Source organism: Talpa europaea (assembly GCF_964194135.1).
Source record: "Talpa europaea genome assembly, chromosome: 1".
NCBI lineage: Eukaryota > Metazoa > Chordata > Mammalia > Eulipotyphla > Talpidae > Talpa > Talpa europaea.
The window spans coordinates 49,863,263-49,878,719 of NC_140073.1; the positions used below are offsets into that span (position 1 = coordinate 49,863,263).

At 36.2% G+C, this 15,457-nt stretch overlaps 1 protein-coding gene across 2 annotated transcripts in view; it reads right to left on the reverse strand.

The window, feature by feature from the left end:
• Nucleotides 1-15,457, reverse strand: part of NARS2 (asparaginyl-tRNA synthetase 2, mitochondrial) — a gene marked incomplete at both ends in the record, with an annotated part of 128,284 nt that overhangs the window by 61,736 nt on the left and 51,091 nt on the right. For both annotated transcript variants that reach the window (XM_084239352.1, XM_084239351.1), the window contains one exon: nucleotides 9,415-9,509. In XM_084239352.1, the coding sequence (XP_084095478.1) occupies nucleotides 9,415-9,509 (95 nt within the window). The remainder of the gene's footprint in view (nucleotides 1-9,414; nucleotides 9,510-15,457) is intronic.

Genomic DNA, 15,457 nt, shown 5'->3' on the forward strand with positions numbered 1-15,457 from the left:
TTTAGCCTTGAGGAATGAGCAGATATAGAAAAAGCAGTCTTATGCTATAGAGACAAACATTAGAAACCCAGAGATTCATGAAAATGCATGGAATAAAAAAGTCATGACCAAAAAGAGCTTAAAAATTAGATAAGTATAAATTAACAAAGTTCAGAAAAGTACCCTAAATATCGAGTGGATAAAGAATGAGAAAGTCATCTGGGAGGGAAGAAAGTTTCTCACTCAGATATAGAGTGCCTCAGTTTAACTCAGGTTCTCACGTTAGCATTCTTACCACAGACACTTAACTGGATGAGCTCATCCTGAGAATGAATGTTTCATGGCTTCTGAGCTCTACATCTGAACTGATGAGATAACCTAAGGGAATGTGTTTAGGATTACGCAGACTAATCACAAAGCAACCAATTAATCAAAAAGAAATGAAATCAGCTCAAAGTCCAAAACTGATCCCCCCCACCATGGAAACAGCTAATTTTTTCTCATTATAAAAGACAGACATTAGCTTTTCAAATCTGAAAAAAGGCAAGTTTAAGGAAGAATATGATTAGTGGAGACTGTTAGTACTTAGAGTTGAACATTGGTATGTATTCTTCCAGCTTTTCTTTTACATGTACATAAAGACACATTGTAAAAAGGGGAACATTCTACTGTCTGTTTCACAACCACTTCATTTTTTTCTTTTAACAAGAGCCTGTAAAGCTTATTATCATTTTTAATGGCTGTACAGTAATCCACTGTTTAGATGAGTCAAAATTTAACCCTCAGTTTACTTCTTCATTAAACCCAGTTTTAATTTTTGAGTTTCTTTGTTGAGCAGTTTTCACTATTTTTTTAAAATATTTATTTACTTTTATTTATACAAGAACTGGGGTACAGGCCAGAGGTGTGGGAGGGTGAGAGAATTCACCAGAGACAGAGTGGGGAACAGAATAGGCAGACTGACTGAAATACACTGTTGAGGGGAGCAGTGAGCGAGAAAGGAGATATCTGCTGCACCATGTGGGTATCTCGCCAGCCGGTTGGGATGGAACCTGCGCTGCAGAGGCTGTGGACAGCTTCACAGCGCTGCACTCAACTGCCTGTGCCACCAGGGGAGGCCCAGTTTTCACTATTTCTACAAATTAACATTTCATAACTTTCATACTTCTATAGACATTGTATTAGTTTCCTAAGTCTGTTGTTATAACATATTGCCTGTTATAAAAAATATAACAGGTGATGTGGGAAAAATTACCACAAACTGGGTGACTTAAAAACAACAGAAATTCCTGTCACAGTCTATGGAGGTTAGGAACCTGAAATCGAACTGTTGGCAGAGCCAAGCTCCCTCTGACGGTTCTAGGGAAGAATCACTGCCTCTGCATAATTTCTGGTAGTTCAGCAATCCTGAGCATTCCTCAGCATCATTCCAATCTCTGCCCCAGTCTTCACATGGCATATTCCTCTATAAGTGTCTCTTGTCTTTGTATACAAGTCTCCTTCTCCTTTCTCTTATAAAGATGCTAGTGGTTAGATTTAGGGCCCATCCCTAACCCATACTTTTTAACTTGATTATATCTGAAAAACCTTATTTCCAAATAAGGTTGCATTCATATGCTTGTCTTTTAGGGGGCCACTATTCAAGTCATTAAAAAAGTCATCCAAAACCCAGCAATTTCTACTACTTTTTTCATACAGAAAAAAACCTATTGAATCCTTTCATGTATCTAAGATACATATGGGGTTTTAGTAATCTTATTTTTCCTGTATCTTGAAACATCTTGCTATTATACCATTACTCATCAATTAATTCTAATTAAGTTAAAAGAGAGAAAAATATTATGAAAACAGAAAAACGATGAATGTCTAAGATGCATAGTGCCTAAGAAGATAAACCATATTATATGAGCTTCAGTTTTCTCATTGCAATACAAAGTATTGTGTTGTCTTTCAAGAAGGTACAAGGAAACCTTGGAAATACTATTATTACAGTCTTTTTTTTTTTTTTTTGTAGTTTACACAGTCTACAGTTTAAAGTTGAGATCTTTATTTTTCATTCATAAAGACAAAGAGAAAAAAACATGATAAAGATGCCTGATAAGTATCAGATAAGCCAGAAAATAAATGCAAAGAGACAGACAGTAACAATCTAGACTTTAATGCTGATGGTAAAACTGACTGTATAAGTGAAATCTCAGACTATGAGCCTTCAGATAAGGATATCCTAAATGAATTTTCTCAAATTCAAAAACTGGTAAGTGCATAATACATTCTAAGAATAAAAAGGAAATAAGATATTTTCATCTAATTAGCCACTCTACTGCGTCATGCAGTAATCTGTGAGAACTTGGACCATACCATTATATGCTAAAGGAACATGACAATATTCTTCCATCATTCATGATATTTACTCAGTATGGTTAAGAAGTAGGCAAATGTTGAAGGTAAGTGCATATACAAAGGTGTATGGAAGAAATGAAAAACTTCATCAATTTGGTCATTCTAATTGGTGTTTATGAATCTAAAAATAAAAATGTTTTGCAATAATGGAACAAAAAGGATGACTACCCTCTTGTCAATATAATGATGAGTCATCATAAAACTTCTCAAAAGTATTACTTTTTGAGGATGTATAAGAACCAGAGGTATTAATATTATTAAAGATGCATTAAAGATTAAAGATGCATTTGAAATCCAGAACTGTCTTTTAAAGTGTAGATACTTTCCAGGCTCACACATGGCAGTTGAGTTAGCTCTGTTTAAAGGGTTGTAAGTCCATTTGAGGTACTTCCAAATCCAGAAGAGTGAGAATAAAAATCTGGGTTTGCTACCATCGTCAGGAAAAGACAACCCACAATATAGGGGAAAAATATTTGTGAATCATGTCTTTGATAAGGGACTTACATATAGAATGCACACAGAACTCATAACTAAATAATAATAACAAGGCAACCCAACTGTAAAAAGAACCAAAGATTTAATTTCTCCAAAGGAGATGTCCAAATGGCCAATAGGCTCATGGAAAGCAAATATAAATCAAAACCATAACACTATGGGGGTGGAGAGGAAGGACTAGGGTCAAAGCAAGGGGGAGGGGGCCTCCTCTGGTGGTGCAGCGGTTGAGCGCTGGGCTGCGAAGCTGCCCGCAGGCTCTGAAGCGCTGGTTCAATCCCTGGCCACCGGCGAGGGTCCCACATGGCATGACAGACCTCTCCTGCTGTGCCCGCTGCTCCCCTCAGCAGTGTATTTCATCACTCTGCCTGTTCTGCTCCCAGCTCTGGCTCTGGTGAATTCTCTCGCCCTTCCGTGCTTCTGACTGTACCCAGTACTTGTATAAATAAATAAATAACTTTTGAAAACAAAAACAAACAAAAAAATAAGGGGGAGGGTGTAATTGTATGGGGAATATAACTAAAATGAAAATGCATACATTATGCAAAAATGAAAAATGTAAGAATTATATAAAATATTAAAAAAAACCATAATGAGATGCTACTTTATATATACTAAAATGGCGTAACAGAAAAGACAAATAATAATAAATGTTAGCAAGTATGTGGAGTAATTGTAACCTTTATACATTGCTGGTAAGAGTATAAAATGGTGCACTCACTGTGGAAAACAGCCCAGCAGTCCCTTACACAGTTAAACTTACCATGTGAGCCAGCAATTCCATTTCTAACTATTTATCCAAAAAGAGATGGGGAAAAAAATGCTTACATAATAATTATACTCAAATGTTCATAGTAACACTCATAATAGCCAAAACAGAAAAAAAACAAAAACAAATGTCCATTACCTGCTGAATAAATGTCATAAACCCATATAATATGGTAATAAAAAGGAATTTTTAGCTTTAGTTTTATTTTTTATTTTCCTCAAGGTCCAAAAGTAGAATGTTCCTGTTTTGTATGATTTGGTAGCTACTTTTTGGATCAGTGAATACTATTATGGAAAAATTTTTTAGCATTCCCAGACCACAAAAATAACCTACCAAATCATCCTAAATAGGAATGATCTATTTTTGGATAGTGGGGGAAACCTGTATCCCCTTATTTTTAATTCTGCAAATTATGCCAAAAATGGCTTCAAAATAATTATTAAAAGTAAAGTCTACTGTTCCCTGATATTAAATGGTGGTGAGCATTTTCTTGGTATACTGAGGGCTAATTAATATTCTCAAATGGACCTTTGGGCTTCTGTTTTTCACTAGCATAAATAAAATTGCCTTTTTTTGTTTACGCATCTTTACAAAGACGTCATATAATTTCCTTAAGAAAAATTTTTATAGATACGAAATTCTGGGTGATAGGGTATTCTCCAGAGAAGTTGTGCCAATTTATACTACCCATATCAATATCAAAAGAAAAGCATCAGTTTTATTCTAAAGTATGCTTCACTTCATAGCTTCGTTAAAGAAATTATGATCAGAAAAAAAGACTGTAATCAGACACCAAAACAAGCAAAAAATGAACAAAAAAGAAAAAACAATAATTATCAAAAACCTTTTCAAACACATTAGGCTGAACCTTCCTCCAATTCTGACTGTAATGGACAAAAAGTGGGAAATTTTATTAACATGACATTTTTAAATTGTAGATTTGTAGATTAGAATACTTCTAAGGCTCTCAAAATGAACACACTACTTATAAATTATATTTATAGGTAGAATGTAAAGAAATGAATGTAATGAAAACACTTTGATTTCTCTAGAGGCGTGGGAGGGTGAGAGGATTCACCAGAGATACAGCAGGGAGCGGAACAGGCAGACGGACCAAAAGCACTGCTGAGGGGAGCAGTGGGCAAGACAGGAGAGGCCTGCAGTGCCATGTGGGTATCTCCCTGGCTGGCTGGTAATCAAACCCGTGCTTCAGAAGCTGTGGACAGCTTCACAGCACTGCACTCAACCCACTGCATCACCAGGGAGGCCCTTGTTTCCCTTATTTAAAAACATATTTATAGCTCTGATGAGAGGGCTTAGAAGCAATAATCTGCTAGTAGCAAGATACCCCGGGATTAAATCTTGGTTTTTAAATATCAGATTCTTATGAAAGATACTAGGAGAAATGGTTAATTTTAGGACTAGGGTAAAAGAAAATGAAAAAAATAAGCCTGGGATAACTGTCAAAACTAGAAAGCAACCAAGAGGACCTTTAGTGGGTGAATCAATTAACTAAATCAATTAGCACATCCAAATACTGGAATATTATTCAGTGCCAACAAGAAATAAGCTGTCAAGTCATGAGAAGACATGGAGGAAACTTAAATGCATATTACTAAATGAAATAAGCCAATCCGAAAAGTCTACATACTGTATGATTACAACTATGTGATATTTTGGAAAAGGCAAAACTTTGGAGACAATAAAAAGACGAGCAGTTGCTAGGGATTAGGAGAAAGAGAAGGGTGAATAGGAGGAGCACAAAGGATTTCTGAACAATGAAATGCTATAATAATATAACTATGAATATATGCCATTATAAATTTGTCCAAACCTATAGAATGTATAGCTATAGAATGTATACCATATACACTCTGAATGATAATAATGTGTCAATGTTGGCTTAGTAGGAAGAGATTGATTTTAAGAAGGAGAGAAAAGAAAGGATATAAGGGAGTAAGAAAGAAAAAAAAGAAAGAAGGCAAGTAAGTCTGGGGTACTTTATAGTCCCAAAGAATAAGGAAGTACTAAAGACAGACAAAAACAAAACACCTACACACATGCACGCATGAAAAGATGATAGGAGCATGCCAAAGGGATATAGGAGTCAATTTGAAATGATTCCCAGTAGTTAAAACAGCTTTTTAAAAATTAAAACAGTTCGAGGAACAAGAAATAATTAACATACAATTAAAGTAACATCTGAACTATAAAATACACACACCTAAGTCCATCCAGATATAAATGATTACATAAACAAGGACAAAGAGACAACAAATTGTCCATACAGAAGAATTCAGAATTCTCCCTTAAGTCTATTACCTATATCCCAATCCACCACTCCCACCTCTGAGTGGGTGGGCTAGATCTAGTGACTCACTTCCAAAGAATAGAGAAAGGGAAAAACTGTAAAATTTCAGGGAAAAATCATGGCAAACACTACCTTAGTCACACAATGAAAGTTATTGTCACTACATGGAAGCCATATACCCTCTAAAATGACATGATAAGAACAACACTTTGCCTCTGGGGTATTCTTTCCAAAAAATGCATATAACTCTATCCTAATCTTGAGAAAAACATGAGATAAATCCAGATGGGGGTATACTGTACAAATCATAAAAAACAAGGAAAGACTGAAGAACTTTTACAGACTAGAATAGACTGGGAAACATGACAATGAATGCAATGCTGAATTGGTTCCTGAATAAAGAAAGAAGTCATTGATGGAAAACTAGTGAAATGTCATGTGTAGTATAAAGACAGAACAAATTAAGTGAATGAACTAAATAAAACAAAAACAAACTTTTAGATGATAAGACCAATTAGTGATTATCACAAGGGATGGGAGTGGACAAACAAGTAAAAGGGGTCTGTTGTATGGTGAAGAGTAAAATTGGATTTTCAGTGGTGGACTTAATGTAGTATATATACATGTGTTGATTTTTAATGATGTAGATGCACACCTGAAACTTACATACTGTTATAATGTAATGCTACTTCAGCAGAAAAGGTTAAGTAAAAAAATTCATTAGGAGAATGACTAATACAATTAATATACGATAAAAACATTTTAAACGGAACAGATAGTAATCTTGACATTTTAGATATATATGATATAAACGATGAGTACTGTCAAAGCAATTTTGGAAAGTTTTAACTGTGTGGGTGTATGTATGTGCCTAGGCAACATGAGTTGAAAATACTTATTAAAATAAAAATATGGTGATAATAAAATTTTCTCTCTTAAAAAAAAGAAAACAGGTGCAATCCAAATAAAGTTTAGAATTTAGCTAATAGTAATATACTAATACTGGGTTCTTAGTTTTTCACAAATGAACCAGGGTAACGTGTTAACAATGGGGGAAACTGGGCAAGAGACATATAAGATTAGAAATTTTATTTAAAGACAAAAACAAAATTCAACTTAAAAATGGAGTCATAAACCCACTAAGCCAACAATGACATCCTTTTGGAAAATGCTAACATTCTAAAAGTAACTACAATTTATTCCATTTTAAAAGTCTGTTAAATAAAATTAAATGAAAATAAAGCTGAGGGAAAGAAGACTAAAAATTTCTTATTGTATATTAAATTATGCAGTAATCTGAAACTCAATTGCTGTATATTATTAATCTAAGAACTATGCATATTTAAGCTAGGAACATTTGACTGACATTATTAGAAGTTCTTCACAACACATTAAAAAATACAGAATCTCAATTTTGCCAATTTCATCTCTGTCAAGTTTCACTGTACACTATGTTCTGTGGTTCACTGTACTGAGAAAAAAGGGACATAATTAATATAGTAGTGGTATTATGAAAAAACCAAATATTTGGTAAACCTTATACATTATGCCACTTTTGCGTCATAACTGATTCTAACTTTATATATAAAGGAAATGTAGACTGAAACGCTGTTAATAGAGGCTATTCAAAACTTGGAAGAAAACGCCAAACGGAAGACAGGATGCCCTTTTGGTGCAATATGGGGACAAAGGCCCATTCAAAGGTTACTTAATTACACAGGGAATTTTACTTTAGCCCATTATTCTGTTTACTCTTGAATTAAATATCCCAGATTAAGTGAACTTGCAGATTAACTTGCAGATTTTTTATCCAACTGCAAATAATTTCTGTCAGGTAAAAGAGAAAATCCCTAAGGTTAGTGTTTATTGGGCTATAAGATATTAATCAGTTTATAGTTAACTTAGCAAATTTATTCTAAAATTCTTTTATTAAAAAAAACAAATACACAGCTCTCTAATGTTCTTTGAACTAGTCTTACTCTTTTACTTGTCCTTCAGTAATTAATGAATTGAATAAAGTGTCTCATACATGTTCATATTTGAATGAGTCACATTTTTAAATTTTTAAAAATATACTTTTACTGGCATAAGAAATTTTCCATGACATGCTTGACATGGTCTTTCCCACATTCAGCTCTGTAAACCCTACAATCTCACAGGGCTATTATGATTATATTTTTTCTGCCCAGTATTCCAATAATAATGTCAATTATTTGTTTATTAGAATCATCAAATAACATCTTTCTGTATCAAAGATTAATCAAAGGCACCTAAGTAAGGTAAATGTTATTTTCAAAACTTTCTTCCACAATTGACATTCCTAAAAGGTATTCCAGTAAAGTATATATAAAAAAAAAAAACATGAGCTCTATTCTGTTTCCCCTCAGTTTTCCCACCTGTGCATTTTATCAACACTGAGCAATACACAGTACAACTGCTATTTCCTAGATAGATTTTAAAGTCTCATCTATACGAGAAAACAAAGATGTAGAAAGGAGACTCAGTACTTGTTGAGCGAGCATAAGAAATTACCCGCAGAATCACAGAAGACTTTCACAAGTCTTTCAAGATCTTCTTGTCTAATCCCTGTTTCAAAGAAAAAGAAAGTTGAGCCTAAAGGATTAATGACTTCCCAGCAATCTCAGAGTGGCTAAAATTTAATGCTAAGACTTTCTAGTTTGGTACAGGTCTCTCCTGAGAGTATTGTAGGCTAATTTTCTTTCTTTTTTTTTTTTTAATATTTTATATAATTCTTACATCATTTTTCATCTTTGCACAATGTGTGCATTTTCATTATGGTTATATTCTTCATACAGTTGCGCCCCCCCACTTATTTTGACTCTAGTCCTTCCTCTCCCTGCCCCCCACCCCCACCCCATTCAGTAGTGTGTCTCTGGTTTATAGTTGCTTGTTGATTTTGACTTTTACTTTGTATTGATTAGTCTTTTTCCTGGTCTCTTATTTAAGTTTTCTAAATTCCTGCTGTGAGTAAGACCATTCAGTATTTTTCTTTCTTTAAACTAATGATTAAAGAAACTTTTCCTCCCATCGTCCCACCTTCCAGGAGAGGTTCCAGGTACCTCTCTTTTTAAAATGAAATGGGTTAAACCTGATTCAGCAGTGAACCTAAACTGCCTTTACTTCCATAAACATGATTAATTAAATTCTGATTGCATATTTTGAGATTTAAGGAAAAAAAGTGATTAGTAAAAAAACAAATTCATACTTCCATTGTCATATTTTTCATTAAAAGTCTAGATTAATATGATCATATTTTAGCAAGACATTGGACTATTCTCAAATTGTCAATTTAAGTTTACTTTTGGTGAATTCAAGTGGACTAATTGTACATGCTGATTTCAATTTTTAGATTTGAACTCTGGTAAAGGAAGTGTTACTATTTCACTCTACCCAAGTCATAATCAATAATGTATTAAGACAAAGAGAAAAGGAAATTCTGTACCCTGACATCACTTCTAGGTGAAGTTGTCCTGAGACTGTTAAGAAAGCAGGAACATTGAAGAAATTCTCTTCAGGTACCTTTATTTTGCTTGAAGGCTGCAAATGAAAAACACAAGCCACGAGAAGCTATTACATTTTTTTCTGCTTTCCACACTCACATATGTGCCACAAATAAGAATCATGTGATTAAATTTATTTGAGGACAGGTGATACTCATGAAAATAAAGGTAATTATCAGTGTGTATATATATATATATATATACATTTTCTCTTTTATATATATAAGAGAAAATGTCTACTTGGAAAGTGCTAAGGACCAGAAATTTAGCTGCATATTTTCAAAACATACAACAACCAAAAGACAAAGTACATTTGTCACAATTCTCCATAAAAAGTGATTTTGATTGACTGGAAACTCAAGGCAAGAGATTATGAATTAAAATGTTTAATTGTGGAAATTACATAATTTCTTAAATTTTTGACTCATGATTGAGGTTTAATTTTCTGAAGGGAATAGCCTCCAGAATATTTGTTGTCATAGTAATAGAAATGCTTTCAAAAAAGATTTTTAAAAACAGATTCCAAGTTTTTAAACACAATATTTTGTTTTATTTTAAGATATTAAAGTGAGACCGGTGGGCGGAGCAACATGGCAGCGAGGAGACACTGCGAGTAAGATCTCCCATTAAAAAAAGTTAATAGGGAGGGAAAGCGGCAGGTCCCAGTGAGAACTGGGACACGGAAGATGAACGGATGACTCCAGCAAACTACCCGAAGAAGAAAGTTGCCATAAAAGAGGACTAGAAGGGAGGAAAGCACAGAACCCTGCTCCCCTCCCCCACCCACAGGGTCGGCACTCTCCCACCCGCAGAGAGGAGGAAAAAAACACACTAAAACAACCAACAAGAACAAACTACGCAGCAAGCCGGACTGTGAGTGAAAAGGAACTATTGCAGCCACCACACCCCGTGAACAGGAGCTATGGAGAACCCTGCAGGATTCGCCAGGGCGGTGAGCGAACGGCTCCCGGCGCCATTAGAGAAGAACAAAGAGACTCTGGAGACGCTCACACAGCCCCGGGCCGGCCGGTAAGCTTGCTCGCAAAAGTGGCACGCTTGAAAAGCAAACGCGGTTCGGGATCGCAGCAGCCCAGGTCCCCGCGCCTGCGACCTAGGCTTGCAGGGAGACGCACAGAGGCCCTCACTGAGGTGAAAGTCCCTCACTGAGTAAGCAGGAACCAGGCGCCCAGGCACGGGAGCAGGTGCAAAAGGCGCCATTCCCGCGCCACTGAACTGGGCTATAGCCCGCGTCCTGGACCTGAGGGCTTTGAACTGAGACCCGGGGCACGAAGTTCGGGGCGTGGGTTCTCCACGACGGTGGGGCACAAGGCAGACACAGCACCCCAAAGCCGTTGAGGTTTACCCTACCATTCCTGCTCTGTTCCCTGTCCCACGGGGTGGGGGGGCGAAAAACACCCCCCAAGGACAATAGGAGAGATCTCTGGCGCCACCTAGCGACCAGAAAAAAAAGTCACTAACACTCCATAGAACAGGGAAATTTCTTAAGTCTGCTTGAAAAGGGCAGAAGGCTCCCGGAGGAGACAGTGGCCAGCTGGGAAGTTAGCCCATGCCAGGCCCCTTCCGACCAGCAGTCTGAGCCCACAGACGGAACAGGCACCCACGGCCGGGACAGACCGGGCGCACAGAAGAGTGTGCCTGAGACTGGATGCTCAGGGACTGAGTCCCGCGTTGCCATTTTAGAACAGGGACATTTCTTCAGTAAAGTCTTCCTGAAACCAGCAGAAAGCTCCCTCAGAAGCCAGAGATGGCTCCTGGAGGAGCCAGAGGGGAGCGGAGAAGTTCACCCAAGATGCCGGCCAGTCCGAGCAACACAGTGTCCTAATGCATACGACAAATTAGAAAACAGACAGTAGGGAGTAGAAGAACCACACGGAACCTAGCAACTCCTCAGGAAAAAAACACACCACAAAAAGAAAACCACCCCCCAGATTGCAATGACAGTAACTTGGAAGAACTTCTGAGCCTTCCAGAAAGATAATTTAAAATTGTCATGATTAAAAAAATGACAGAACTCATAAAGGAAAACAATGATCAGAAGAAGGAAATTGAGTCCCTAAAGAGGGAAGCAAAAGAAACGCAGGAGATCAAAGAATTAATGGAGGAACTAAAGAACTCTGGGAAAAGCAATGAAAGCAGAATAGATGACATGGAAGAACGAATAAGTACTCTTGAAGACACAGAAATAAAAAGAACCAAAACAGAAAAGGAAAGAGAAGTACGAAGGAAAAAGAACGAAGAAAGACTTCGGGAACTATCTGACTCCATGAGGAAAGGAAATATAAGAGTTATAGGAATTCCAGAAGGAGAGGAGAGAGATGTAGGAACAGAGAAAATATTCCAGGAGATAATTGAAGAGAACTTCCCAAACGCGAAGAAAGAGCTGAAAATTGATATACAAGAAGCAAGAAGAACACCAAACTTCCACAACGAAAGGAAAAATACAGCAAGACACATAATAGTAAAGCTCCCAAGAATCCAGGACAAGGAAAAAATAATGAAGCTGACAAGAGGGAAGAAACAGATAACATTCAAAGGAAAACCAATCAGGCTGATATCAGACTTCTCTGAAGAAACACTACGGGCAAGGAGAGAGTGGAGGGACATAGTCAACAGACTCCAAGAAAACAGATGCCAACCAAGAATACTCTATCCCGCAAAGCTCTCCTTCCTCTATGAAGAAAGAATAAGGACCTTCCCAGACAAACAGAAACTCTGGAATTTCATTACGACTAAACCCCCACTCCAAAAAATACTACAAGGAATCCTAAAGCCAGAACCTCAGAAGGACGAATAACAACGAAAGAAGGCCAAAAAAAAAAAAAAGTTATTAAAAGAATAAATAAAATCAAAGGAAAGACAAACACAATGGCAAATACAAATGCTAAAATATCAATATTAACTCTAAATGTAAATGGACTAAACTCTTCAATAAAAAGACACAGAGTTGCAGCCTGGATTAAGAAACAAAACCCAACCTTTTGCTGTCTCCAGGAAACACATTTAGCTACAAAAGATAAAAATAGGCTCAAAGTTAAAGGATGGAAAACAATCCTACAAGCAAATGGACCAAAAAAGAAAGCAGGAACAGCTATACTTATATCAGATAAAACAGACTTCAAACTCAAAAAAATAAAAAGAGACCCCAATGGTCACTACATTATGATCAAGGGGACAATACTTCAAGAAGAAATAACACTCATTAACATATACTCACCAAACGAAGGAGCACCAAAATATATCAGACAACTGTTGCCCTCTCTGAAAACAGACATCAGAGAAAACACATATGTAGTGGGAGACTTCAACACTCCACTATCAACAATGGATAGATCAGCAAGACAAAAAATAAGTAAAGAAACTAAAGCTCTAAATAAGGACCTAGAGCATTTGGGCTTAACAGACATCTATAGAACACTAAACCCCAAAAAAACGGAGTACACATTTTTCTCAAGTGCACATGGATCATTCTCCAGGATCGATCACATACTGGGGCACAAGACAAACATCAACAGATACACCAAGATTGAAATCATATCAACCATCTTTTCTGACCATGAAGGCATCAAACTAGAAATAAACCATAAAAAGAAGACAAGGAACTTTCCTACCTCATGGAGATTAAAAACCACACTACTGGAAGACCACTGGACTAATGAGGAGATCAAAGAAGAAATTAAAAAATTCTTTGGATTGAATGCCAAGGAGGACACCAATATCCTAAATGTATGGGATGCAGCAAAAGCAGTAATAAGAGGAAAATATATAGCAATAGAAGCTCACATCAAGAAACAAGAAAGAACTCAAAGAAACAACCTAATCTCGAAGCTCAAAGATCTAGAAAAAGAACAACAAAAAAACCCCAAAACCAGTAGAAGAATAGAAATAATAAAAACCAAAACAGAAATAAATGAAATTGAAACTAAAAAAACAATCCAAAAGATCAATGAAACCAAGAGCTGGTTCTTTGAAAAAATCAATAAAATAGTCAAACCCCTAGCCAGGCTCACAAAGGAAAAAAGGGAGAAAGCACAAATAAACAGGATCACAAATGAAAGAGGAGAAATCACAACGGACACAGCAGAAATCAAAAGAATAATCAGTAACTACTATGAACAGTTATATGGAAACAAGTTCAACAATCTAGAGGAAATGAACAAATTCCTACAACTCTACAATCACCCAAAGCTAGATAAAGAAGAAATAGAACACCTAAACAGACCAATTACAATTAGCGAAATTGAAATGGTAATCAAAAACCTCCCCAAAAACAAAAGCCCAGGACCTGATGGATTTACAAATGAATTCTACCAAACATTCAGAGACGAATTAGTGCCTATCCTTCACAAACTCTTTCAAAAAATTGAGAAGGAAGGGACAATACCAAACACGGTCTATGAAGCCAACATTACACTAATACCAAAACCGAACAAGGACAACACAAAAAAGGAAAACTACAGGCCAATCTCCCTAATGAACACTGATGCAAAAATCCTCAATAAAATTTTAGCTATCAGAATCCAACAATGTGTCCATAAGATAAATCACCACGACCAAGTAGGATTCATTCCAGGGACACAAGGATGGTTCAACATCCGAAAATCAATCAACGTTATCCAACACATCAACAAAAAGAAATATAAAAACCATATGATAATATCAACAGATGCTGAGAAAGCTTTTGACAAAGTGCAACACGCATTCATGATAAAAGCCCTTGAAATTCTTGGGATACAAGGAACATACCTCAACATCATAAAGGCCATCTATGACAGCCAACAGCCAGTATCATTCTCAATGGTAAAAAGCTGAAAGCAATTCCATTAAGATCTGGAACAAGACAAGGATGTCCACTCTCACCACTGCTCTTCAATATAATACTGGAAGTCCTAGCCAGAGCAATAAGACAAGAGAAAGACATCCAAGGAATCCAAATAGGAAAAGAAGAAGTCAAACTATCACTATTTGCAGATGATATGATAATATACATAGAGAACCCCAAAAACTCCACAGAAAAACTAATTCAACTCATCAATCAGTTGAGTAAAGTGGCAGGATACAAAATCAACACACAAAAGTCAGTAGCCTTCCTATACACAAACAATAAATCTGAAGAAGAAGAAATCAAAAAAACCATCCCTTTTATTATTGAAACAAAAAAAATCAAATATTTGGGAATAAATCTAACAAAAGAGGTAAAGGACCTATACAAAGAAAACTATAAAACACTGTTAAAAGAAATAGAAGAAGACACAAAGAAATGGAAAGACATCCCCTGCTCATGGATTGGAAGAATAAACATTATTAAAATGGCCATCCTACCAAAAGCAATATACAGATTCAATGCTATTCCAATCAAAATTTCAATGTCATTCTTCAAAGAAATAGAACAATTATTGATGAAATTCATATGGAATCACAAAAAACCCCGAATAGCCAAAGCTCTCCTGAAAAAAAAAAGAAGGGAATGGAGGCATCACACTCCCAGACTTCAAACTCTACTACAAAGCCATAATCATCAAAACTGCATGGTATTGGAACAAGAACAGACACACAGACCAATGGAATCGAATAGAAAATCCAGAAATAAACCCACAGATTTATGGTCAACTAATCTTTGACAAATGAGCAAAGACTATGCATTGGAGCAAAGAAAGTTTGTTCAATAAATGGTGCTGGGAAAATTGGGTAGCTACATGCAAAAGAATGAAGGTTGACCACTACCTCACACCCTACACAAAAATCAACTCAAAATGGATTAAAGAACTAGACATAAGACCTGAAACCATAAAATATATAGAAGGAAATATAGGTGAAACACTACGTGATTTGCACATCAAAGACATCTTTACAGACACATCACCCAAAGCAGTGATAGTGAAGGCAAAGATAAACAGCTGGGACTACATCAAATTAAAGAGCTTCTGTACAGCAAAAGAGACAATAACAAAAACAAAGAGAAACCCC